The 25316-nt window shown below is 44.6% G+C and overlaps 1 protein-coding gene across 1 annotated transcript in view; it reads right to left on the bottom strand.

The window, feature by feature from the left end:
• Positions 1–25316, bottom strand: part of DNAH2 (dynein axonemal heavy chain 2) — a gene marked incomplete at its 5' end in the record, with an annotated part of 112796 nt that overhangs the window by 62787 nt on the left and 24693 nt on the right. The window contains 20 exons of the mRNA XM_080677382.1: positions 304–429; positions 735–836; positions 1093–1310; positions 8190–8328; positions 8673–8853; positions 8969–9051; positions 9200–9356; positions 11072–11175; positions 11281–11442; positions 12797–12960; positions 13418–13592; positions 14282–14438; positions 14521–14721; positions 16096–16288; positions 16774–16921; positions 17119–17307; positions 17596–17835; positions 18078–18234; positions 19016–19162; positions 24074–24288. Coding sequence (XP_080533508.1) covers positions 304–429; positions 735–836; positions 1093–1310; positions 8190–8328; positions 8673–8853; positions 8969–9051; positions 9200–9356; positions 11072–11175; positions 11281–11442; positions 12797–12960; positions 13418–13592; positions 14282–14438; positions 14521–14721; positions 16096–16288; positions 16774–16921; positions 17119–17307; positions 17596–17835; positions 18078–18234; positions 19016–19162; positions 24074–24288 — 3258 coding nt within the window. The remainder of the gene's footprint in view (positions 1–303; positions 430–734; positions 837–1092; positions 1311–8189; positions 8329–8672; positions 8854–8968; positions 9052–9199; positions 9357–11071; positions 11176–11280; positions 11443–12796; positions 12961–13417; positions 13593–14281; positions 14439–14520; positions 14722–16095; positions 16289–16773; positions 16922–17118; positions 17308–17595; positions 17836–18077; positions 18235–19015; positions 19163–24073; positions 24289–25316) is intronic.

Below are 25316 nucleotides of genomic sequence, written 5' to 3'. Positions count from 1 at the left end.
TCCCATTCATGCCCCTACCCCCCTGTTGTCTGTGTCCATTGATTAGGCTTACATGCATGCATATAAGTCCTTTGGTTGATCTCTCCCCCTTCCCCCCACTGTCCCCTACCTTCCCTGAGGTTTGATGTTCTGATTGATGTTTCTCTGTCTCTGGATCTATTTTTGTTCATCAGTTTATGTTGTTCATTATCAGCATTTTTTTTAAAACCAGCATTTTCATACTTAAGATTTTTGTCTTTACCTTTGCTGCTCCTTTTCAGCCCAATGTTTCTTGTTCCTTCATTTCTATTGACCCAAGCTCACCTGGCCAGCCCAGTCCTTCACCCATTTGTCCCTCTTGTTAAGAAACTTCTTGAGGGCCAGACGGCAGTTCCGGAGAAGGTCCCGTAGGGTTACCCTCATGGACCGCTCCACATCGCCAAGCCAGGACTGAGGAGAGGTGAGAGAACAGGATGGCTCGGCCTCAGAGGCCAAGACAAGAGTCCCCACGGGAAAGGTGCTTAAGCAACAGAACTGCAGGGCATGAACCAAAGATAAAAGTAGAACCTGGGCAGTATCTGGCTTGGGCCCCTGGGGGATATGGAGGCCAGATGACAGATTTTTAGATTACAGTTTTCAGGAAGGGCAAAACGTGGTTAATGTCCCTTCATAGAGGTGTTCTCTCTTCACAGAACAAGCAAACTTCCTAACGGGAATAAGATCAACTTGATTCTTAAACCTTTGCCACAACTCACCTCCACAGGCCCTTCTAAAAATACTGAGTGGAGGAAATCAATATATTCGCCATCACCTGAAAACATTCCCACAGCTTCCCATTTGCTGCTGGGTCCCCCAACCTGTAGAAATAAGAACCTATTAATGGCCTGGACTGCTTACTCCTAGAATCTGCCTAGATGGTGTTTGGGCCCTTTGAGAGTAATTTCTGCTCCTCTCCCCTCAATATTACCAATTCTAAAAAGTTCTATCCCACATAATCCTGAATCATTAATATCCCCCTCCCATTGGGAGGGCATTGTCTCCTTCAAGGCCTTGAATACCTTGACCTCAACATCCTCCCCTGCCCTTCATCTCATTATAGCCAACTCTATTTACCTTCTGCATTCTCAGCAATTTGATGTTGTCAAAGCATTTTTTGAGGTGTGGCTGCACAGCCTCTGGGTTGCGAGACTGGCCCAGAATCTCCAGGAGGTCATCATTGGACAGGAAGTAGAAGCGGGGGAAAATATGGCGTTTGGTCTCTAAATACATATCCAGAGACTTCTGAATATCTTCCAGGATTGTGTTCATTTCTATCAATGAGTCCAGGAGACCTGGGAAGAAAAGCAATAAATGACATTTGATGGCTCTTTCACCACTGTCCTGAGTAGATCTAGAGTATTCAACTATATCTACTCTGCCAGTTCTTGAATGTTAGAGTATAGATTGTCATAATTGTTTTAGGAAGCAGAGAAGTGTCCCCAATCAATCCATCATGCTTATCCCATTCTCTATTAATTCATTATTAAGTATTCATTATACACTATTATATACAACTAGAGGCCCAGTGCACGAAATTCATGCACGGGAGGGAGGGGTCCCCTAAGCCCAGCCTGCACCCTCTCCAATCCGGGACCCCTTGGGGGATGTCCAACTGCTGGTTTAGGCCCGATCCCTGGGATCGGGCCTAAACCGGCAGTTGGACATCCCTCTCACAATCCTGGACTGCTGGCTCCTAATCACTCACCTGCCTGCCTATCTGGTCGCCCCTAACTGCCCTCCCTGCCGGCCTGGTTGCCCCTAACTGCCCATCGCTGCAGGCCAGGTTGCCCCCAACTGCCCCCTCCCTGCCAGCCTGGTTGCTCCTAACTGCCCCCCTGCCAGCCTGGTCACCCCTTACTGCCCCCCCCACCAGCCTGATCGCCCCTAACTGGCCCCCCTGCTGGCCTGGTTGCCCCCAACTGCCCCCCCACCCACTGGCTTAGTTGCCCCTCACTGCCCCCCCTGCCAGCCTAATCGCCCCCAACTGCCCCCCTGCCAGCCTGGTCACCCCCAAATGCACCCCCCAACCAGCCTGGTCACCCCTAACTGCCCCCCTCTGACAGCCTGGTCACCCCTAACTGCCCCCCCTGCAGGCCTGGTTGCCCCTAACTGCCCCCCCCTGCAGGCCTGGTTGCCCCTAACTGCCCCCCCTGCCAGCCTGGTCGCCCCTCATGGCCCCCCCGCCAGCCTGGTCACCCCTCACGGCCCCCCCGCCCCGCTGGCCTGGTCGCCCCACACAACCTGTTGTTCAGTCGTTTGGTCGTCCCTCACTAACCCCCCTGTCGGCCCGGTCCTAGGCAGCCATCTTGTGAGGGTTAATTTGCATAGTACCTCTTTATTATATAGGATATATTATGCATTATTATACACCACATATGATTCCATTAATGTATTATATCTCTCCTCAGTCTTTGGAACAGTTCCATTTCACCAAAGAACTGGGGCTCTGCCAGTCACCCCAAGAGTCTGAAAATTAGAGATTGTTCTATACATAAACAACCTAACAAGTCAAATCGTTAGAATCAAATACTTAGCTCACGCACACAATAAAAGAGGTCTACAACCACTAGAGTTGTAATATAGTGAAAAGAGCACTAGACTGGAATTGGCACAAAACATTCAAAGTGCTGAAAAGCAAGGGCCTACAACCAAGATTACTCTATCTTTTCAAATCAAAGCTATCATTTAAAATCAAAGGACAGATAAAGAGCTTCCCAGACAAGAAAAAGCTGAAGGAGTTCATCACCATGAAATCAGTATTACAAGAAATGTTAAAGGGACTTCTTGAAGAAGAAGAAAAAATATGAGTAAGGACATATCGCAAAAAAAAAATTCTCACTGACAAAGGCAAACACATAATAAAAGTCATAGATTACCCAACACTAAAACTAGTTTAAGTTTAAAAGGCAAAAGTAGAAAGATTATGCGTAATTACAACAGCAAATTAAGGGATACACTCAAACATGCATACACAAAAAGTGAAAAAATGACAAAAACAAACGTGGATGGATCAAGTAAAACTGGATGTATTTGAAATTAAGCAACCAGCAATTTAAAATAGATGCCTATAAACATGGCAACCACAAACTAAAAGTCCAAGATATACAAGAAATAAAGAAGGGATCCACAGTGGGGAGGATCCAAGATGGCGGCGTAGGTAAACACCTAAACTGCTGCCTCGCACAACAATTTCAAAACTACAACTAAAAGACAAAACGTCTATCACCCAGAACCACGGGAAAGCTGGCTGAGTAGAAGTTCTACAACTAAAGGAAAGAGAAAAGAGCATTGAGACGTGCATAAGCGCTGAAAAGCTGAGGTACGGAGGCGCGAATCGGGTTGGCGGCAGGCGACTGGGAGCGCTGCTTTTTTCAACCCGAAGGGAGACAAGCTCCCGATTACCCCGAACTCCAGTCTCTGGGGAGACGCGGGGGACCCAAACTCCTTCGGGGAGAAGCTGGACTGTCTGCCATCGGGTCAGAAAGTGAGGGTGGCTTGCTTGCAGGGCTGCGCACAGGAATAATTGTTTATTGCACTGGGGCGTGGGATGTGGGGACTTGGAAACGTGGAGACCCAGAGCCGGCTGACTGGCAGCCATCGCTGTTTGCCACACCCTAGCCTAGTGATGCCCTGAGACCCCGCCCCGCACAACCTACAAACCCACCCAAGCTCCAAGCAGCAGCTTTAGCATATGAATAGCCTGCCCTATCGCAGCTTAACCTAGCAAACTTGCAGCCCGGGTCAGACAACTCCAAAACCTCCAAACCCCAAGCAAAGAGAAGAAAACTGTAGTTCTCACTGTAGCTCCTGCTGGGTGGCCTCAGACAGTAGCTGACCTGCACCCCATTGGAGATCCAGAAGCCAGTGTACCTAGTGGTCAGTGTGAGACACCAGATTTCAACTCCTCACATCCATAAGTGACACATTCAAGAGGCAGACTCAGTGAGCACCAAAGCCCCACTGAAACAAGTCCTGCACCATAAGCATGTCTCCAGCGCAGCAGTTCTTCCATTATAGACACAGCGGGTCCTCACAGCCAATTGGCCTGGAGGTCAATTCCTCCCAGTGTACCAACAGCAATCAAGGCTTAACTCCACCAAGACTTTGCACTCAGCCCACAAAGGGGTGTACCAAGAGCGTCAACCTCAGGTGATTGGGGAGGCTGAGCTACTGGCCCCTATATGTCACCTACTACACAAAGCCACTCCATCAACACAGGGAAGCAGCAAAATGCAGAGACAAAGAAACATGTCACGAATGAAAGAAATGGAGGAAAGCAAACTACTGGATGACATAGAGTTCAGAACCACATTTATAAGGTTACTCAAAACCGCTAAAAACTGCTGAGGAACTTAGTGAGACCTTTAAGGATCTTAATGAGAATGCCAAAAAAAATGGAAAAGGACCAGTCAGAAATTAAGCATACACTGTCTGAAATAAAGAATATACAGAAACTCAACTGTAGATCAACGTACCCCAAGAATCAAACCAAAGATCTGAAATATGAGGAAACAAAAAACACCCAACCAGAAAAGACAAAAAGAAAAAAGAACCCAAAAATATGAAGATAGTGTAAGGAGCCTCTGGGACAACTTAAAGCGTACCAACATCCGAATTTTTGGGGTGCCAGAAGAAGAGAGAGAGCAAAATATTGAAAGCCTATTAGAAAAAATAATGACATGCCGAAACCGGTTTGGCTCAGTGGATAGAGCGTCGGCCTGCGGACTGAAGGGTCCCAGGTTCGATTCCGGTCAAGGGCACGTACCTTGGTTGCGGGCACATCCCCGGTGGGAGGTGTGCAGGAGGCAGCTGATCGATGTTTCTCTCTCATCGATGTTTCTAACTCTCTATCCCTCTCCCTTCCTCTCTGTAAAATATCAATAAAATATATAAAAAAAAAAAAAAAAAAAAAAAAAAAAAAAAAAAAAAAAAAAAAAAAAAAAAAAAAAATAATGACAGAAAACTTTCCCTACCTGGTGAAAGAAATAGACTTACAAGTTCAGGAAGCGCACAGAACCCCATACAAGAGGAATCCAAAGAGGACCACACCAAGACACATCATAATTAAAATGCCAAGGGCAAAAGACAAAGAGAGAATATTAAAAGCAGCAAGAGAAAAACAGTTAGTTACCTACAAGGGAGCACCCATACGACTGTCAGCTGATTTCTCCACAGAAACTATGCAGACCAGAAGGGAGTGGCAAGAAATATTCAAAGTGATGAACAGCAAGAACCTACAACCAAGATTACTCTACCCAGCAAAGCTATCATTCAGAGTTGAAGGTCAGATAAAGAGCTTTACAGACAAGAAAAAGCTAAAGGAGTTCATCACCACCAAACCAGGATTATATGAAATGCTGAATGGTATTCTTTAAGAAGAGGAAGAAGAAGAAAAAGGTAAAGATAAAAATTACGAACAACAAAATGACATCAAATACATACCTACCAACAAGTGAATCTAAAAATCAAGTGAATAAAAAATCTGAAGAACAGAATGGACTGGTGAATATAATAGAATCAGGGACATAGAAAGGGAGTGGACTGACAATTCTCAGGGGGAAGGGGGTGAGAGGGGTGAGGGAAGAGATTAGACAAAAATCTTACACCTATGGATGAAGACAGTGGCGGGGGGTAAGGGCATAGGGTGGGGTGGGGAATCAGGTGGAGGGGAGCTATGGGGGAAAAAAAAGAGGAACACCTGTAATAATCTGAACAATAAAGATTTATTTAAAAAAAAAAAAGAAGGGATCCACAGAAATAAAGAGAAAGGAATTTACAGAAAGTTATCAACATACAAGAGAAGAGAGCAAGGGAATAAGAAAGGAAAGGAACAGAGAACTACAAAGACAATCAGGAAACAATAAAATGGCAATAACTACATACCTACCTATCAATAATTACTTTAAATGTAAATGGATTAAATGCTCCAATCAAAAGCTGAATGGATGAAAAAAATGTGGTACACATATACAAAGAAATATTACTTACTCATAAAAAGAATAAAATCTTAACCATTTGCGACAACAGGGTATTATGCTAAGTAATATAAGTCAGACAGAGAAAGACAAATGCATATGATTTCACTTATGAGGAATCTAAAAAATAAAATAAACAAACAAAACAGAAACAAATTCATATACCATATGATCTCACTTATATGTGAAATCTAATGAACTAAATAAACCGATGAGCAAAACAGAAACGGAGACATGGATACATGGAACACACTGACAGCTGTCAGAGGGGCAGGGGGAGGGAGGACTGGATGAAAGAAATTGAAGGGATTAACCAAATAACATAGATGCATAACTCAAACACAGATAACAATGTGGTGATGGCCAGGGGGAAGGAGGGGTGGGGCTGGGTGGAAGCAAGCAAATGGGGAGTGGGGGAGATGGGGACATCTATAATAGTGTCAACAAAAATAAAAAGAAAAAAAAGCCCTCGTAACCTGGCCTGTGTGGCTCAGTGGATGAGTATCAACCTATGAACCAAGAGGTCACAGTTGGATTCCCTGTCAAGGCACATGCCCGGGTTGCAGGCTCAATCCCCAGTAGGGGGCATGCAGGAGGCAGCCAATCGATGATTCTCTCTCATCATTGATGTTTCTATCTCTCTCTACCTCTCCTTTCCTCTCTCTGAAATCAATAAAAACATATTTTTTAAAAAGAAAAAAATTTTTAAAAACCTCATAGACACAGAGAACAAACTGATGATTGCCAGATGAGAGGGGGGTTGGGAGGCTGGGTGAACAAGGTGAAAGAATTAAAAAGTAAAAATTGGCAGTTATAATATAGTCACAGGGATGTAAAGTACAGCTTAGGGAACATCTATAATAATAAAAGTGTAATATGCTAATTAGACCAGACAGCCGAACTACCTTCCAGACATGCTTCCAGATGAAGCCGAAGTGGTGGGGGCTGAGGCAGAGGTGGTTAGGGGCGATCAGGCAGGCAGGCGAGCAGTTAGGGGCGATCAGGCAGGCAAGCAGAGTGGTTAGGGGCAATCACTCAGGCAAGCAGGCAAGCGGTTAGGAGCCAGCAGTCCCAGATTGTGAGAGGGATATTCCGACTACCGGTTAATCTGATAACTAGTTAAAGTCAATGTTTGCAGGGGTGAGGGGAACGGGTGGGTGGAGGTGGAAGAGGGTATGGGGGGATAAATAGTGATGAAAAAAATAAAATAAAGAAAAACAATAACAAAGTCAATGTAATAATAACATTAGCTAATAGTAACCAAGGGCTTACTCTACCATTTAATGTGATAAGTGCTTTATTTGCCTGATCTCATTTATCTGCATTATCTCATGAGAAGAATCAGCTAGAGAAGAGGGAGTCCCGCTGGTGTGGCTCAGTGGTTGAGCATTGACCTAGGAACCAGGAGTTCACGGTTCGATTCCTGGTCAGGGCTTATGACTGGGTTGCAGGCTCCATCCCCAGTGTGGGGTATGCAGGAGGCAGCCGATCAATGATTCTCTCTCATTGTTGATGTTTCTCTCTCTGTCCTTCTCCCTTCCTCCCTGAAATAAATAAAAACATATTTTAAAGAGAGAGAGAAGAGGGATTTCTCAATCAGGACTTCCTGAGACACAGTGTTCAGCCAGCCTTCCAACCCCCCTCTCATCTGGCAATCATCAGTTTGCTCTCTGTCTATGAGGTTTTTAATTTTTTTTTCTTTTTTAAAAAATATGTTTTTATTGATTTCAGAGAGAGGGAAGGAGAGGTAGAGAGAGATAGAAACATCAATGATGAGAGAGAATCATCATTGAGCACTAACTTTACAGCAGACCTATACTCAGTGTTATATACTCCTTTATAACCCTTGTAAACCCTGAGAAATAGCTATCATTAATCCCCCTACTACAGGTGAGGAAACTGTGGTATGGAGGGAGTGAGCTACCCAAGAGCATACAATCAGTAAAGCATAAGTCAGATTTTGAACTTGTCTGTCCAATTCAATATCCCATTCTCTTATCCACTACATTGTACTCCACTCAAACATTTATTGAACTGAATTTACTGAACGATTATTTAATGCTTAGAAGTGGAAATGGTGATACAGCAGCCAGGTACAACAGTCATCTTTCAGTAAGTGAACCAGGTGGCCATGACTTCACACATATATAACACAAACTGAGGTTATGTCAGGGCAAGAGGCCAGGGAGCTCAGACCTGGATAGTGGGTGCTCCGGAGAGCATTGCTGTCCTTGCTCATCCGCTCCATGATGGATTTCCACCTGTTGTTGACCTGGTCAAATAAGGCTGATTCATTGGGCAGCTGCTTACGGATGTCCTCTCCTAGGAAGATATTCTGAAGGGCCAGGAATTTTGGAGTGAGAGGAGTTTCTCACATACTCTCCACACTCTGCTCCCTGCTCCCAGACCATGGGTGATAGTTGAGTAGAAGATAAGGAGCATTAGAATCAAAGGGTCAGAGAGATCAGATATCTGGGTCTAAGAAAAATAATAAAAGAAGAACAAGGCTTTTCAGGGAGGGAACTGATGATGAGAGGTAATAACTAGTGCTTGGGTCCTGAATGAAGAATCGCTGTACAGGTGGGAAAATGAAGCTGATAACAGGGCAAATATTTAGGTCCTATGCAAATAAGGGAGTAAAAACAGGGTGTAGGAAGAGCTCAGGCTGTGAGTTCTGACCTCCAGGTACATCCACTGACGCTGTACTGTGAGCACTGTCTCAATAACTTCCAAGATGAGGGAGAGGCAGCGTTCCCAGTGGTCCACCTCCTTCTCAAAGGCCTTGACAAAACGAGATGCCTTCATGGTAGACAGAGCCACCTGGTTATCTTCCAGTGCTTGGAATACTTCCTCTGTTCCTCTGGGAAGAAAAGCATCAAAATCATGTTTCTTCCCCATTTGCCAATCCTTGGTCCCTGCTCCGCAGCCCAAGTCACACAGCCCTCCCCTCTCTAGCTACCCAAGGCCCTCTCTACCTGAGTCGGTGATAGCCCTTATCTTTGTAGGGTACTATGTCTAGCTGAATCACATCCCAAGTCTTGGCAATGTTTTGTAATGCCTGTGGAAAGAAATTGGGGGACAGAACAATCAGATATTTAATCCCCAAGGGGAACAGGAGCTGCAAGAAGCCATCAGATGATACAAAGCTGGAAGCCTTTGCTCCAGGCTTAGGAAGTGGGGGAGTATGGTAGAGGATTCTGTCATACCAACTCTATTGCCAGTTCTTTGGTTGCTGAGGCAGAGATCTCCCCAATCTTCTCCACATGTTGATCCATTCCAAGTTCCACAATCTTCTCCAGAGTAAAGCTTTCAGATTCCTGATCAAACTCCCGCTGGATCTCATCCCTGACCTGATCCCAGTGCCTGTGGCCAGGGACGGGAGGTCAGTTTAGAAGGCTGAACACCAGGGCCTACTGAAAAGTATTAGCATCACTCCACAGGCTTCCTCCCATTGGGATATTATGACTGTGTATTTATTTATTCATGATTTCACCCCTATTTACTAAATAGGCTCTAACATGCAACTTAGGCACTGTGGGGAATACAGAGATTGATGTGCCGATTCTCGGGAGAGGGAGTTAAGATGGATTACTACAGTTTTATTATAGATTCTGTGCTGGGCTAAGTGCCCTGCATGAAACATCTCACTTAATTCTCACAACCACTCTATAAGTCAGGGGTGGGAAATGTCCAGCCCGTAGGCCATATAAGGCCCACAAAACCATTTGGTCTGGTCCTGCCAATGCATTTGGGGTGAGTTAATTAAATGTTAAATATAGCAGATTAATTTTTTAAAATATATTTTATTGATATTTTACAGAGAGGAAGGGAGAGGGATAGAGAGTTAGAAACATCGATGAAAGAGAAACATCAATCAGCTGCCTCCTGCCCACTCCCTACTGGGTATGTGCCTGCAACCAAGATACATGCCCTTGACCGGAAACGAACCTGGGACCCTTGAGTCCGCAGGCTGACGCTCTATCCACTGAGCCAAACCGGTCAGGGCAGCAGATTAATTTTTAAGGTGATAATTTTGCATGGCCCACGAATGATGTTATAAATATCCAAATGGCCCTTAGCAGAAAAAAGTTTCCACACCCCTATATAAATGATGAATTATTGTCATTCCATTTATATATGAAGAAACTGAGGCTTAGAGAGATTAAATAAGTAAATAAAGTGGTTAGGTTATACTTAACCACATATTTAATGGTGAAACATTGCCAAAAACATTACCACTGGAGGCAATGCAAAAGAAGTAAAATTATTTTCTCCTAAATAGATATGTAATTAATTATTAAAACACCATTTGTAAAATAGTTTATTCTATACTCTATGGTTTTTTTCAAAGGACCCTTCTATCATAAATAAGTTCCAGATGCATTACAAGAGTTAAACTTGAAAAAAACAAGTATAAAGAATTAGAAGAAAGTTGCAGAGGATGAATTTTAACTCTGGGGTAAGGGAGGTCTTAAGGCACAGAAGCAAAAACCATAAAGGAAGACAGTTGTTGCCCTGGCCAGTGTGGCTCATTGGTTGGGCGTTGTTCTGTGCACCAAAAGGTTGCTGGTTCGATTCCCAGTCAAGGGCACATGCCCTGGTGTGGGCTTGATCCCTTGTAGGGGGCGTGTGGGAGGCAGCAGATGGATGTTACACTATCACATCAAAGTTTCTCTCTCTCTCCCTCTCCTTTCCTCTCTCTCTAAAAATCAATAAACTATTTTTTAAAAAGAAATAAAGTTATACTTTTGGCTGCATCAAAGTAAGAACTTTTGTATGGCAGAAGGCATACAGCTTAGCTAAGATAGATGACATAAAGTGAGAGGAGACAGAGTGGAAAGGAAGCAGAGAAGGAATACAGGAGAACCCAGGACAGTGCAAGAAACAGAGGACAGTGGCAGGCTCTAAGGAAGGTCTCTTCTAGATGTGTGTGTGTGTGTGTGTGTGTGTGTGTGTGTGTGTGTGTGTGTGTGTGGACAAAGGGGCACAGAGAGCTATGATCACCATGGAGGGGACAACTGAAAGAATCAGATGGCAGCACAGGCTAGATGGTCACCCCAGGAGCGGAGGAGACTTACCTCTCTCTAAGAGCAGTGTTTCGCAGGTCTGAGATGAGAGGCATGGTCCTCTTGAACTGCTCGAGTTTTGATCGAGTGGTTTCAATAATTTCCCAGTTTCGGTCCTGAGCAAAAGTGGAGAGCATCAGAAGAGCTGACAATCTTTCCTGCACAGTTCCCCTTCCTCAATTGGCTTATCTTATGCCCCCTTCCCTCCTTTCTCCACACACCTTATACTCTTTGGCTAGTCGTGTAAGGCGACGAAACAGGCCATGGGCCATGGTCTCCATGGCCTCTGCCTGCAGGTTCAGGAACCGACCAGTCTTCCACTGGTTCCAGTTCTCCTCCCAGTCCCGTGTGATCTCCCAGATTTGCTGGAGTGCATCTAGCTCCTTCATGGCAGAGAGCAGAAAGATGTGTTAAGTAACATGACTCTTGCCCTCTTTCTTCCTGACAAACACTTAGGTTCTTTGCTCCTCTCATCTGAGAAGTTTTTCTCTCCAGGCAATAGAGCTGCCTCCTCAATTCAGATTTCTTTCTCTACTCTCTTGCCTTACAAGCTCCTCAAGTAACAAGCACAGGAAAGTGTATTCAGCATCATTAGTCAGTAAGGACATGCAAATCAAAACCACAATGAGACTCAACTTCACACCCACCAGAATGGCTAGGACCAAAAAAAAAGTGGGGGGCGAGAAGTAAGTGTTGGCAAGGATGCAGAGAAATAGAAACCCTTGTACATTGCTAGTGGGAGTGTAAAATGGTGCAGCTGCTGTGGGAAATAGTTTGGCAAGTCCTCAAAAAGTTAAACATAGAATTACCATATGATCCAGCAATTCCACTCCTAGGTACATACCCACAAGAACTGGGAACAGAGACTCAAACAAATACAAGTACACACATGTTCATAGCAGCACTACTCACAACAGCTGAAAGGTGGAAACAACCCAAATGTCCATCAACTTGTTAATGGATAAACAAAATGTGGTAAATTCATACAATAGAATACTAGCCAGCCACAAAAAGGAATGAAATATTGATTGGCACATGCTACAACACGGATGAACCTTGAAGATATCATGCTAAGTGAAAGAAGTCAGATACAAAGAGCCACATATTTGTATGACTCCATTTATATAAAATGTTCAGAATAGGCAAATCCACATGCATAGGAAATAGGTTAGTGAACAACAAGGACTGGGGAGAGATGGGATGGGGAATGACTTCTGTGGATCCAGGGTTTCCTTTTGGGATGATGAAAATGTTTTAAAACTAGAGGTAATGGATACACAACACTGTCAATGTACTAAATGCCACTGAATAACTGTTCACTTTAAGCTTGTTCTTTTGTTATCTAAATTTTACATCAATTTTTTTAAAAAGCTACTCATGCCCGGCTGGCATGGCTCAGTGGTTGTGCATCGACCTATGAACCAGGAGGTCACCTTTCGATTCTGGTCAGAGCACAGGCCAGGCTTGCAGGCTCAATCTCCAGTAGTGGGAGGTGCAGGAGGCAGCTGATCAATGATTCTCTCTCATCTTTGATGTTTCTATCTCTCTCTCCCTCTCCTTCCTTTCTGAAATCAATAAAAAAAATATTTAAAAATAAAATACAGTAAAATAAAATAAAAAAGCTCCTCATGCACCCATCTTCCTAGTCCCAGCTGTTTTTCCAGGCCCTTAGGGTGAATTCACCTGTCCCCTGCCCCATATCCTTAATTACCACAAGGGCCTAGCTCGGCACCCCACCTTCTCCAGGTTCTGCAGGTCCTTGGAGACTGGCTGCTCAATCTTGAAGATGCCCAAGTTGGCACGGAGAGTGTTTTCTTCTTCCCTCATGGCATTCAGCATGGCCCGCATTTGGGCAATCTGCTCTAGAGCAACCTGATGTCCCACACTACTGGTGAAGGGGCCTGTGGAAAATCCCAGATGAAGCTCAGATTCCCACTCAAGGTCATAGTCCTCTGAAAAGACTGTCATCGCTCTCCTACCTCTTTGTGGGTAAATCTCACTTCTTCCTCACATGAAAGAGGGAAGGAAAGGAAAATAAGAGAAAATGCATTGAAAGGATGATGATTAATCTTACCTAAACTACTACATGTGGCTCAAGAATCAGAAACAGGTGGGACTCGGAAGGTGGGTATAAGAAAACTGGAAATGTGAGTTGGGCTGCTGTCTTTTGACCAAAGTTGAACCCATGCCAGCAGCAGAGACCACAGTGGGGTTGCTGACAGAAGTGCCACTGCTCTTTTCCTGCCCCAGTACAGTCCTTCCTACACTCATCCTTGTTCGCACCTCCCTCGACTGTAAGCTTTGAAAGACTGGGTCAAAACAATGGTAAAGGAAGAGGAGAGGATACGAAAAGGGTACCTTTGGTGCCAAATTCTTCCAGAAGATTATGGGCTTTCTTCTTGAAATCATCAGCTGAGTGAATAAGGCCTGTTTTGAATTTCTCCTTGTGCTTCTTCAGCATCTGTTCACTGTCCAACAGAGTTTGTTGGAAGATAACCCACTCCCCATTGAGACTGTTCAGCATCTCCAGTACCTGGGGACATCAAAGAGGGGAGGATGATCCACGAGCAGAAGTTCTGTCCATCTCTCACCAATGCCTTTAAAGACTCTTTTCTGATCCTCTAGAGCAGAGTCTGTGGCCAAGTTCTACATGCAAAGAGGCCCAAAGAAATCAAGCAGTGAGTTGCTGGGCCTAAAAGAACTCCATAAATAGCCTTAGGTGGGTTATCTCAGTGGATAAAGTGTCAGCCCAAGGACTGAAGGGTCCTGGATCTGATTCCAGTCAAGAGCAGGTACCTCGGTTGCAGGCTTGATCCCCCTGATTGAGGTGCATGTGGGAAGCAACCAATCAATGTGTCTCTCTCACATTGATGTTTCTCTCTCTCTTTCTCTCTCTCTCTCTCTCCCCCTCCCCCCTTCCACTTTCTCTAAAAAAAGAGTCATGGGGGAAAAACATCCTCAGGTGAGGATATACAACAAAATCAAAAAAACTTTAAAAGAACTCCATAAACTAACCAGAAATATCATTTGAATTAGCTTTGGCTCTCAAGAGGCTTTTGAATCTTGAACCTTCTCCCTGCACCCCACCACACACACACACACACACTTATCTGCTCTCCCTCCTGACAGCAGAGGGATCTACTATGTGAGAGATCAGCTTCCCATACTATCTGCTGCTGGCATGGGTTCAACTTGGGTGGACCAAACAGCACTGGAACTCACACTGTCCTCAACTGGCACCTCGTACTTCTCAAGAATGGCGAATTGCTCATGGATGGGAGGAATCTGGGTCTCCAGGTTGGGCAAGTCGTGCTGCAGGGTATCCATGAGTTGCAAACTGACCCCCAGTTCCTCCAGCGTCTGAGGAGGGCGGCTTATTCTAAAGTCAGGCAAAGAGCGCACAGTTAAAGAGACAGGGCAGGGCATGCTCTCCCCGCCTGTGCCATGCGCCCCGCCCGTACTTCTCCGCATTCTCCTTCAGGTAGGTGTGCAGCTCCAGGAGGCGCCGGGCTGCCATCTCCTTGAGCAGAGTCGTGAACTTGTTCTGCCACTCGTTGCAGTGCTGCACCAGCGAGAACTTGAGATGCGAGCAGTCCAGCAGCACAAACTGGATGTTGAGGACTGTCTCCTCCTTCTGCACATTATTAGCAACCTCTGTGTAGCTGAAAGGGCCCATATTCCTGCTAGCATGTTCTTTTCTTTGAAGACATGCCCACTGCCCTGATGCCAGTTCAAGTTTTCATTTCCTGCCACCCAGACGTGTGCAGCAGCTCCAAAGCATTCTTCTACACCCCATTGTCTCTCATTTCATTTCAGTCCACCCCAGACACAGCTGTGATCATGTCATTTTCCCAACCACTGCCTTCGGGATAGCTATCAGGTTCAGTCTGGCATTCAAGTCTTCAGCATTACACAGGCCTGGGTCGAGTTCCACTGCTGCTCACTAGCTCTATGACCTCAGGCAGGTTATTTAACTGTTGGAAGCCTCAGTTTCCTCACCTGTATCATGATGATAAAAATAGGCCCTACCTCACAAGGTTGTGGAGAGAATGAAATTGGTTGTCGTATATAAAGCCCTTTGCACCCTCCCTTTTGTGTATCTATGTTCCAAATACTCACTATTTGGTGAACATGCTTATATGTTCCCATCTTTATGTCTTTGCTGATGCTATTTTCTCTCCCTGAAATGCCCTCCCACTGCCTACCTCCGCCTGTTGAAATCCTACCCATTGCATAAAGCCCAGCCCCACAGTCACACCCTTCACGAAGCCTTTACTATGTCCCTTTCCTATGTCCTCCCATTGAACTGCCCTGGTACCTTGTAAACCTTAATCATATACTTTTCACATTTGAAGCTTGTATAATAGCAAGTGCATGAGGACCGTACTTTAGAGTATGCCAATATTGAATAATCTCACAACCTTGTAAGGTAGGTGGTGTAATATCTGCTTCACAGGAGGTTGAGGCCTGGAGAACCTAAATGCCTTAAGATTCCACAGCTAGAAAGCGGTAGAGCTGGGATTTCATCAGTTCCCACGATGCCCAGCCCTGTTCTTTTATCTTCCCTACTACATTGGAGCCCTCAGGCGGAAAACACTTGTTCATTTCTTTTTATTCCTCAGGATACATAGAACAGTGGTGGTTTCTTTAATGTATGACTAACCAGAGGAAAAAGAGATGGGAGATCTTTTCCTGACTTTACAATTTAAGCAACTTCTTCAAATGAACTCCAACCTACCTTCTTAAAATGGAAGTGTTCACTTCTCTCATCCTTTAGATCCCAAGCATTTCCTTCTTTCCAACAGGACCCTATGGGTACTACCCACCAAATGGCTTTTTCCCTAAATCTTATCCAGCTCTGATCTGATCTCCACCCCTGAGAAGCAAAGGTCCAACGCCCTAGGCCCTGTTCTTTTCTATAGTTGAGGACACACTTTCTGCACCTCTCCTTACCCCCAGCCTTCCTTCTGAGCCTCTAGCCTCCTGAGATTCTATACCTCTAGAGCTAGACCTTCACATCCACCTGCCCTCCTTACCGGGCAATGTCGGCATCAAAAGAAGAGACAGGGGGGTTGAGACGCTGATAGCGACGAATAAAAGAGTCCTTGTTGATCTCCCAGATTTCCCGATACATATCCCAGGTCTTGAGATAGTTCTGCAGCAGGCTTGCATTATTCGTCATACCACTGCTGATCTGGGCCTGGATCTTCTTGATGTCCTCATCACGCTCTGCAGGACCCAGCAAAATGCTTTTCATTAACTTTCACTTCAACCCAAGCTCCAGCCTGGCCCTCGGCCACTGCCCCAGACCCTCCACTCCAATATCATCTCCACAAAGGAATAAGACTCAAACATGAGCATTAGAAAATAAAGGAGAAGGCAGAAAGTAAAAGTATGAATTTAATCTATAAGATTCAGATATATCCTCTGTTGTTATCTGGACATGTTATATCCCAGATCCAGTCCTAAATTTGTCCTTCCTAATCTCCCACCCTGAATCCCACATCCCAGGAGCATCTGTTACCTAATCTTCTCACCTCCATCCCTGCCTTTGCTTCCTTCCCCAATCTAGTGCCCTGACCTGCATTTTCCACCTGTACTAGAGATGACTGACCCAGTATGTCTGGAAACAGCCCTGGTCTCTCCTCCTAGCTCTGCCCATTCCTAAGCCTCTGCTATCCCTGCACTAAATTCCCTCCCTACTGCCCACTCACCCACGATTGAATGGATGGGGTCACGAAAAAACTTGCGCTTGAGGAGAATTTCAGGGAGGTGGCGGAAGACAGAGATGGTGGAGAAAAGGTGGTTGCCAATGTCATTGACCACATTTGCCAAAGTCTGCAGAGTGGGTGAGAATTCCACCTGTGGGAACACAAGGAGAGAGCCTTCGCACAGGCCATGGAGGAGACAGGCCTCAGGACTGGTAAGGTTGAACACCTCAGAACCAGATCTGGAGGCCAAAGGATAAAGTCAAGGTCAAGGGTCAAGTTTAAGGACTGAGGGAGACTGAAGATTAAAGTATGATCATTTTCAGGTGTTGGGGGCAAAGTGGTCCCCACCTGTGTCGCACTTCCCTGCATGTCATTCTGCAAAATTACAAGGACTCGGAAGAGTGGGTTTGGGGAGGTCTTTCCATCCCCATTGATAGCTTTGGACAGTTCCAACAGTGACCACTTCACATTCAGTCGCAGGGCATCCTCCATCATGTGGTCCAACCGAACCGTGTATAGCATCCACTGCTGCTGAATCTGGTGGGAAGAGGGAAGGGAAAGAGAATCCTCAGGGAAGACGGTAGGTCCAGCCAATGCGGATGGAAATAGGCTGGTTAAACAGAAAGGTAGGACTCTGAATCCAGAAGGAAGAAGGTTTGACAGACTGAGGTTGGGTGAATCCAAGAATAGAGCAGGATGTTTGAGAAGCACATACTGGGGCAGTGGGGGGCGGGGGGGAGATAGAAAAAAACAAGAGAATGGTCTGATGGGACTGGGGGCCTGGGGGCTTCCACAGCCATAAAGCCCTGGCCACAGGACCCCTACCTCAGAGCCATCATTCTTGAAGACTTCATAGGAGTTGGTCATGATGGCTACCACATCCTGGTGTAGGCTCACCAATTTCTGCTGCACAGCTGCCCGATGCTCTTTTTGGTCCTCCTCGAATTCCAGGTCCCTGTACACCCGTTTGCCACTAATGCGTACCAACAGTGTCTCTGATATCTCTTGGGCTCGCCAGCCAATGGTCAGAGTGGATGCCTTGAACTCATTCACAATCATCTGTACCTGGACTCAGAAACGCCCCCATAGGGTGGGGGCTTCAGCTTTAGAAGAGACCCTCTGGGCCTAATTCTGTCCTCCCACCTATCCTCTACCTAGAGTTGCTGACAGTAAAAGTCCTTCCCTAAGCATACTTCATTTATTTCCCATTACTCCCTGGTCTCTCCACCACTACCTAAGATTCAGGTATTAACTTCCCATGTACCAGCCTTTTGCTCAGCCTTTAGTGTCTAATGACCATGGCCTACCTTGCTGGCATGTATGCGACACTCTGTGATGAAAAAGGCACTGGCCCCCTTCAAGGACCAGTGCAGTTTCTTGAGTCCAGGGTGGATCTTCTTATCCAGGAATCGGATGCGTTCTTTGAACAGGGCCTGCTCATCTGGGGACAGCATGGCAATAATCCTGTGTACAAGAGCAGACTGGTAGCTGATGGGGACAAGCTCTGAAGACCTCTCCTCCACACCAGAAACTTGGTGGGAAAATCTGAAAGCTCACGATTCTAGATAGTGCTTTCCAATAAAACATTCTGCAATGATGGAAATGTTCTACAATCGGTGCTAATACAATAGCCACTAGCCACGTGTGGCTATGAAGCATCTGAAACGTAGCCTGTGCAAATGAGTGACTGAATTTTTAAAAATTATTGAATTTCAATTATTAATTAAAATAGAAATAGCCATATGCTGCTAGTGGCTACCACAATGGATAGTTCCATTCTAGACACCCAAAAAAGACTGCTGGTTCCACCCCCTTGGTCTTTAATTGGGCTGAAAAAGGTACCCAACCCAGAACAAAGCCTCACTCCAGAAATGAGTACCACGGGCATTAAGAGAAGAATTGACTGCATGGCCTTGGTTCAATGAATCTGATGTTATTCTGTGTCCATAACCTGAATGCCAGTTTCAATCCTAGAGAAGTGACCCAGGCTTACAATATATATGGCCGTATGGGGTAGAAAAGGAACTGGCTGTTTTTGCTCTCTACCCTAAAGCTAGAAGACAAAACTACAAGGGAATAGTCGTAGGGCCATTGAGAGAGAATGGACAAAAAGAATCTTTTTGAGATGGACAAAATGTAAAGGATGGACATTGTAGGGAAAGAACATTATGGAGCAGATACAATAAAAAGAAGGTAAAAAAAAAAAAAAACATGCAGAAGGACTGCAATGAGGATGGGGCCCTACTTATTGTAGTCTCGAGCAACAAGTAGCAGATTTTCACGAAGAACACGCAGATCCTCCGCACGTTCAGCGACGTTCACCACATAATGGGGTGTCTCAAACAGCAGCCGCTCCCAGTAGTCAATCTCCACAAAGAGAATCAGCAGAGACCTTGGGGAGAAAGAAAAGCAAAGCAGCTGAAGGTACTGCTCAAGGGCATAAGAACCAAAAACAGACCGAGCAGTGCAGGGCTGGGAAGTGCCGAGGCAGAGAAAGATGAGAAACGAAGCAGCATCTCCAGGTCAGGAGGCTGATGGACACATTGGCTGTGGCTCCTCTCCTCACTAAAGCAGCAGTAAAGGGGTTTTTGTTGCTTAAGGCATAAGCCCACCTATTCAAGGAGACAACAGAGTAATTTTGGAAGCTGAAAAGTAGATGGATAAGGAGCAGAACTGGAATCTTAAGCTGGTGATGGAAACAGCTAAGAAACCACTCGGTTCATGGTATAGGACTCTCCAAAGGCCCAGGGGCTAGTGGCTTCAAGTATCAAGGAAGGGCATGAAGATGGGACTAAACCGGGAAAACCAGGTGAAAGTTTAGGAAGCAACTCTCCCATGTCCCCTCCCCTACTCTGCACAGTTAGGCAGGTGCCCTCTTCACCGCAACAAAAGACTGAAGGCTTCTTGCCTGGAGAAGGCAGTACAGAACCAGAGGGTCTTTGGACTGGACCCCGAGCCCAGTTGAAGGAGAGAAGGGTCGTTAAGTGGCCATGTGCACACTAAATGTTAGGACCTCCAGCCTTCTTTTCCTACCCAGAAGCCAGTACTCTGGCCACTGGACCTACAGTCTCCAGAATGAAGTTTAAAAGAGGAAAAGTGCCAAGATGATGACTTCAGTCGTCCCCTGAAAACAGCACACCCCCCCACACACACCCCGCATCAGCCTGCAGTAAAGCTCACAGGAGTGAAATTTTAACTTGTCAGCTAACAGCACAAATTTGGATAATACCTTCCTGATGTTGAGCTGAAAACTCCATGAGAAACTTTTTTCACAATGATGTTCAGGCTTTGTCAGAAGTTTGTCAATAAATTTCTGGAGTAAAAATTTTATTGTATTGACAAGCACACTTTATAAAAAGAAACAAACGTGGCCCTACCTGGTTTGGTTCAGTGGATAGAGCATTGGCCTGTGGACTGAAGGGTCCCAGGTTTGGTTCCGGTCAAGGGCACATGCCTGGGTTGCAGGCTCAATGCCCAGTGTGGGGCGTGCAGGAGACAGCTGATCAATGACTCTCTCTCATCATTGCTGTTTCTATCTCTCTCTCCCTCTCCCTTCCTCTCTGAAATCAATAAAAATATAATTTTTAAAAAAGAAATAAATGTGGGAAATTATTTTTGCAAAATGTTTTACAATTATCCTCAGACAAGTGGTGAGGCAGTAGAGGTAGGAAAGTGAGCTAGCTGAGTTTAGTGCTGACAACCCAGACTGAACTGACTCAGTGGAGAAAGTGCTATAGGACTGGGGAGGAAGGAGAAAGTGCAAGCCCCAGACACAAAAAACAAACAGAGGCCAGTCCCCAACACTGCTCTGGGAAAATTCCACTACACAGAGGAATCTGCTACCTACATAGCGATAACACAGCTCTTTTCAGCCAGCGTACAGACAACATCTGGAATATGTTTGTGATAAGGGCAATCAGTAAAGCTGGTCTAGCCATAAAATGTGGTAAAAGCCAATTTGGACTTCAGAGCTCAAATACTTGGGATATAAGGTGGGATAGTAAAAGCCCTTGTGAGATAAACTAAATACTATTAGGGACTGGAAGGCTTCCGTGACTAAGGGAGAGTCAGGTAATTCTGAGGACAATTAGCACATTTGAAAAGCATGCTTATTTGAAGACTTATCTAGACATTCAACACAAAAGAATAAATTGATAAAAGTAATTTGCACCTCTTTGGAGTTTTACTAGGCTTTGGAAAAGCTGAAACTGTCTTGGATTTCTTTACTGGTTTGATGAGCCCAGACTTTTTAAAATCCTTCCCTATGATCATGTTTTTCCCCCTTTTACATTATTTACTGGATTGAGGCAGTTTTACCTTAAAACCACAGAAATGTAAAGCAGCTTATAACAGATCTCTCTAGAAAACAATTGCCAAAGGACAGGAGCACTTCTTCTCTCTGGAAGAAGTGTCTAGCTAATATTTGGGTTTCAGCTAAACCCAAGCCATAAATATTTGGCCCAAAGTTGCCTTGTAAACTCTACCATAAAGATTATGCAAATGGAATTTTAGATAAGTATCTGATGTATTCCTTGAGATGACCACAGCAGACAGGAAAATTTTATCTTAATTTTATCCTAACTAGATGAGTACAAGTTCAAACATTAGGTAAATATGTCACTATGGAGGGAAGGGAACAAGATATAAGAAGTCTGGCTGAAATCTTCTAGTGCAATAATCCAAAAATGTATATGGAACCACAAAAGACCCCAAACAGCCATAGCAATCTTGAGAAGAACAAAGTTGGAGGTATCATACTACCTGATATCAAACTATACTACAAGGCTATGGTAATCAAAACAGCACGGTACTGGCACAAAGGAAAAATTTTTGAAAGATTTTGAATGTACAGAACAGTGTGCATAGTATACTACTATTTATATTAAAAGCCTACTGTACTTATGTAGATACTAGAGGTCCGGTGCATGGATTCGTGCACCGGTGGGGTCCCTCGGCAAGGCCGGAGGGGATCGGGCTGAAACTGGCAGTCCAACATCCCCCGAGGGGTCCCAGAGTGCGAGAGGGCACTCTGCAAAGTTGCTGTTGCTTGGCAGCTCCTGCATTGAGCGTCTGCCCCCTGGTAGTCAGTGTTGTCATAGCTACCAGATGGTCAGCCAGTCAGCCAGTCGCTTAGGCTTTTATACTCACCTCTGGAATGTTACACAAGAAACTGGTAACATTGATTCTTTCTTCAGAGAGAAATTGTGTCACTGGGCACAGCAGTGGAGGGAGATTTTCATTCTCTACCTTTGAATCTTATAATGTGCATATATTACCCTTTCTAAAAGTTTTAAATGTTTTGATTTCAGAGAGGAAGGGAGAGGGAGAGAGAAACATCAGTGAGAATCATTTATCAGCTGCCTCCTGCATGCCCCCTCTGGGGGTCAAGCCCACAACCCGGACACGTGCCCTTGACTGGAATCAAACCTGGGACCCTTCAGTCCACAGGCCGATGCTCTATCCACTGAGCCAAACCAGCTAGGGCCTAAATTTGCTTTTGAAAAATGCCATGTTTACCAAGTTTTATGAGGTGATTTTTTTAAAGAGAAAATAATGTTTATTGATTGTTTATTCTTTGTGAGGACTTTTACACATATCACCTTGCCTCGTGACAACCTCAGGAAAGGATGTTTTAAGTAGTTGAGGAAACTTGGGCTCAGAGAAATTCAGCGGCTTGCCTGGGGGTCACATGGCAAAATAGATCTACTCCAGGTTTCAAACTCTGGTCTGTCTGGCATTGAAGCTTATGCTTTATTCACTCTCACTGCCTGACCCTGAGAAGGAAGTAGCCACCAACCAGTGCTTACTTATAGCATCTCTTACCTCTTTCTCAAATTTTGTTTAATCTCATACTCAAAATGTAAATATCCATCACTGGTGTTGAATAAAATTCTGTTATTTGAATACCGTCCTTTAGCTCATGGGAAAAGGGCAATTGATGGACTCTGTGTGCTCATATTTAATATTATTACAAATGTGTCTGGGTGTCTCCCAAACCCAGTTCTTTTGGGGGTGCCCAGCTTGATGAGAGAATATGTCTTACAAAGTCAACTCCATTATGTGCTTGCAAATGTCATAGCTAGGGCAATACTGGCCTAGTCTTCTGTCTCTTCAAAATCTTATTATTGGTTTATAAAGACATTTTTATATGATCCTGTTCAGCCATACCTCAAAAAACCATGAACCCTATCAAAGCTGGGCTCCGACAGCCGCCACTGATCAAAGACTTTTCGCAAATCTCTTCCCCTTATCTTCATGCTCAGCTTCTCAACTGCTTCCTTATCCGTGTGGCTTCAAACATCTCTGTCCTTCTCACTAATGCCTTTGCCCCACCCCTCTGGCCTGACAGTCCACCTTGATCCTTTTGCTGCCTTCCTCAACCATGAGTGTCATCTCCTCTGGTTAGGCTGCCTTCAGCTGCCCAGGACAGACACACTCAGTTTCTTGTGTCCCTCGGACTCCATCTCTACACAGGCCTTCTCTGGCAAAACCCCTTCTAAATTTGCCCAACAGATAAATACATTCTATGAGTTAAAGCCAATGCTAGTAGCAACAGCCTAGAAATGTGTGAAATACCTCTTATTATAGGGCTTAGCTGATGACAAGAGGGAACCAAAACCAATCAAGTAAAAAGTCATTTCCTTCAGATAAGGAAAAAACTGTCACCAGAAGGTTTGTAATCTCTGTACACAGATGCCTCACATAGCTCCTTCTTTATTTTTCTCTCCTGCACCTTATTTGGAAAGGAAGCACCGCTCCAAGAGTAGATATAACTATTCACTCACAGGGAGACAGAAGGCAGGGAGTTCCCCATTATATAAACGTCCTGTGCCTATCTTGGTTCCTAGCACATGGAAGGCACTCACTATATATTGTTAAATAACTAGTAAATGAATTAATTACATTTTAAATAATTATGTGAAAAAGTCACAGTTATAAAGCTAGTAGGAGAAGGCATACTCCAGAGCCCCATCAATTCTCAGGAAAGCCCACTCCATGGCTCCTGGTTTGGGCGATTTAGCTGAGCCACCATGGCCATCTAGTGGCAGAGCACCTACATCACTGGTTTAGTAGGTCAGTAGGGTTTCTTTTTTTTAACCATTTCTTTTAAAGATAAATTATAAAATTAAAATTAGGAAGTGATAGGAAACATATTTCAGTATAAGAGAGAGTTAGAGAGGATGGAGAGAACACCAAGAGATAGGCGTTAAACTCCTGGGAGAACTGGGGAAGGGAATGGCACCAGAGACAGAATAGGTAGAAGGAGTCAGATAAAGGGAGAAGGAATGGAGTGGGTCTTTACTTGTCAAAGTTGACATCCAACATGCCCGCCTTCTCCTGGCTGATGCGTAACAATGGTGTATCCAGCCGCCGAATGCAGTCCTTGTCCAGGGTTGCTGTCCAGTCTTGGAAGGTTTTTCGAACCAGTTCATCAATGGCCTGAACCATCTGCTGATAGGTATGTACACTCTCCTCTCCAGTCCCAATGTGGGGCAGGAAATGAGCACTAGAAAGACACTGAGGAAGAACACGAATGGTTTACTTACCACATCCCTCCATATGACCATCTCCCTTAGACCACATACACACACACCCCAGCAATATGTGTGAGGCTTGCTACAGAGACTGATTTTAACTACTTAGTCCAGCAATTTTCAACCAGTGTTCTTCAGCATGCTGCTGTGCTACAAGAATTTTTAAAACATGCAATACCTGACTAGTAGTCAGGGGCACTGGCCTCTTTTCCCTTAGATTGTCAAATTTAAAAATGACAACAGCCGTGTTCACTTCGGCAGCACGTATACTAAAATTGGAATGATACAGAGAAGATTAGCATAGCCCCTGTGCAAGGATGACACGCAAATTCGTGAAGCGTTCCATATTTTTAAAAAATGACAACAGCCAATACAACAATAATCATCCAATGTGAATAAATCAAAATTGTACTTTTTTTGGCAGATAGTCAAAAAATACATTTTTGTGTGTTCTGCAGAATTTTAATAATTAGTTTATGTGTGGCATGAGATAAAGAAGGTTAAAAATTGCTTATTTAGAGGGAAGGTGGAGCCAAAAAAAGAGTGAAAAGAGACCAAGGCACCATAAAGAAATGGAATCAAAATAAAGAAATAGAAGCACAAAGATTTAGTTCAAGAAGAAAGTTGGACCCTAGCTGGTTTGGCTCAGTGGATAGAGTGTCGGCCTGCAGACTGAAGGGTCTCAGGTTCAATTTTGGTCAAGGGCACATGCCCGAGTTGCGGGCTCAATCCCCAGTAGGAGGCAAGCATGAGGCAGCTGATCAATAATTCTCTCTCATCATTGATGTTTCTATCTCTCTCTCTCTCTCTCCCTTCCTCTCTGAAATCAATAAAAATACATATATTTTAAAAGCTGGGGAAAGAAAATAAATTACAGGAGGTGAAGGATTTAAGAGGTACCAGACTGAAAACCAGTTAAGTGACCTTCCTCACTGTAGTCTGAGCTCACTACTTTTTTTTTTTTCATTTCAATAAATATTTATTGTTCAGATTATTACAATTGTTCTGCTT

Source organism: Plecotus auritus (assembly GCF_963455305.1).
Source record: "Plecotus auritus genome assembly, chromosome: 7".
Taxonomy (NCBI): domain Eukaryota; kingdom Metazoa; phylum Chordata; class Mammalia; order Chiroptera; family Vespertilionidae; genus Plecotus; species Plecotus auritus.
The sequence above is the reverse complement of the archived record's forward strand: the minus strand, read 5'-3'. Positions and strand labels throughout refer to the sequence as shown.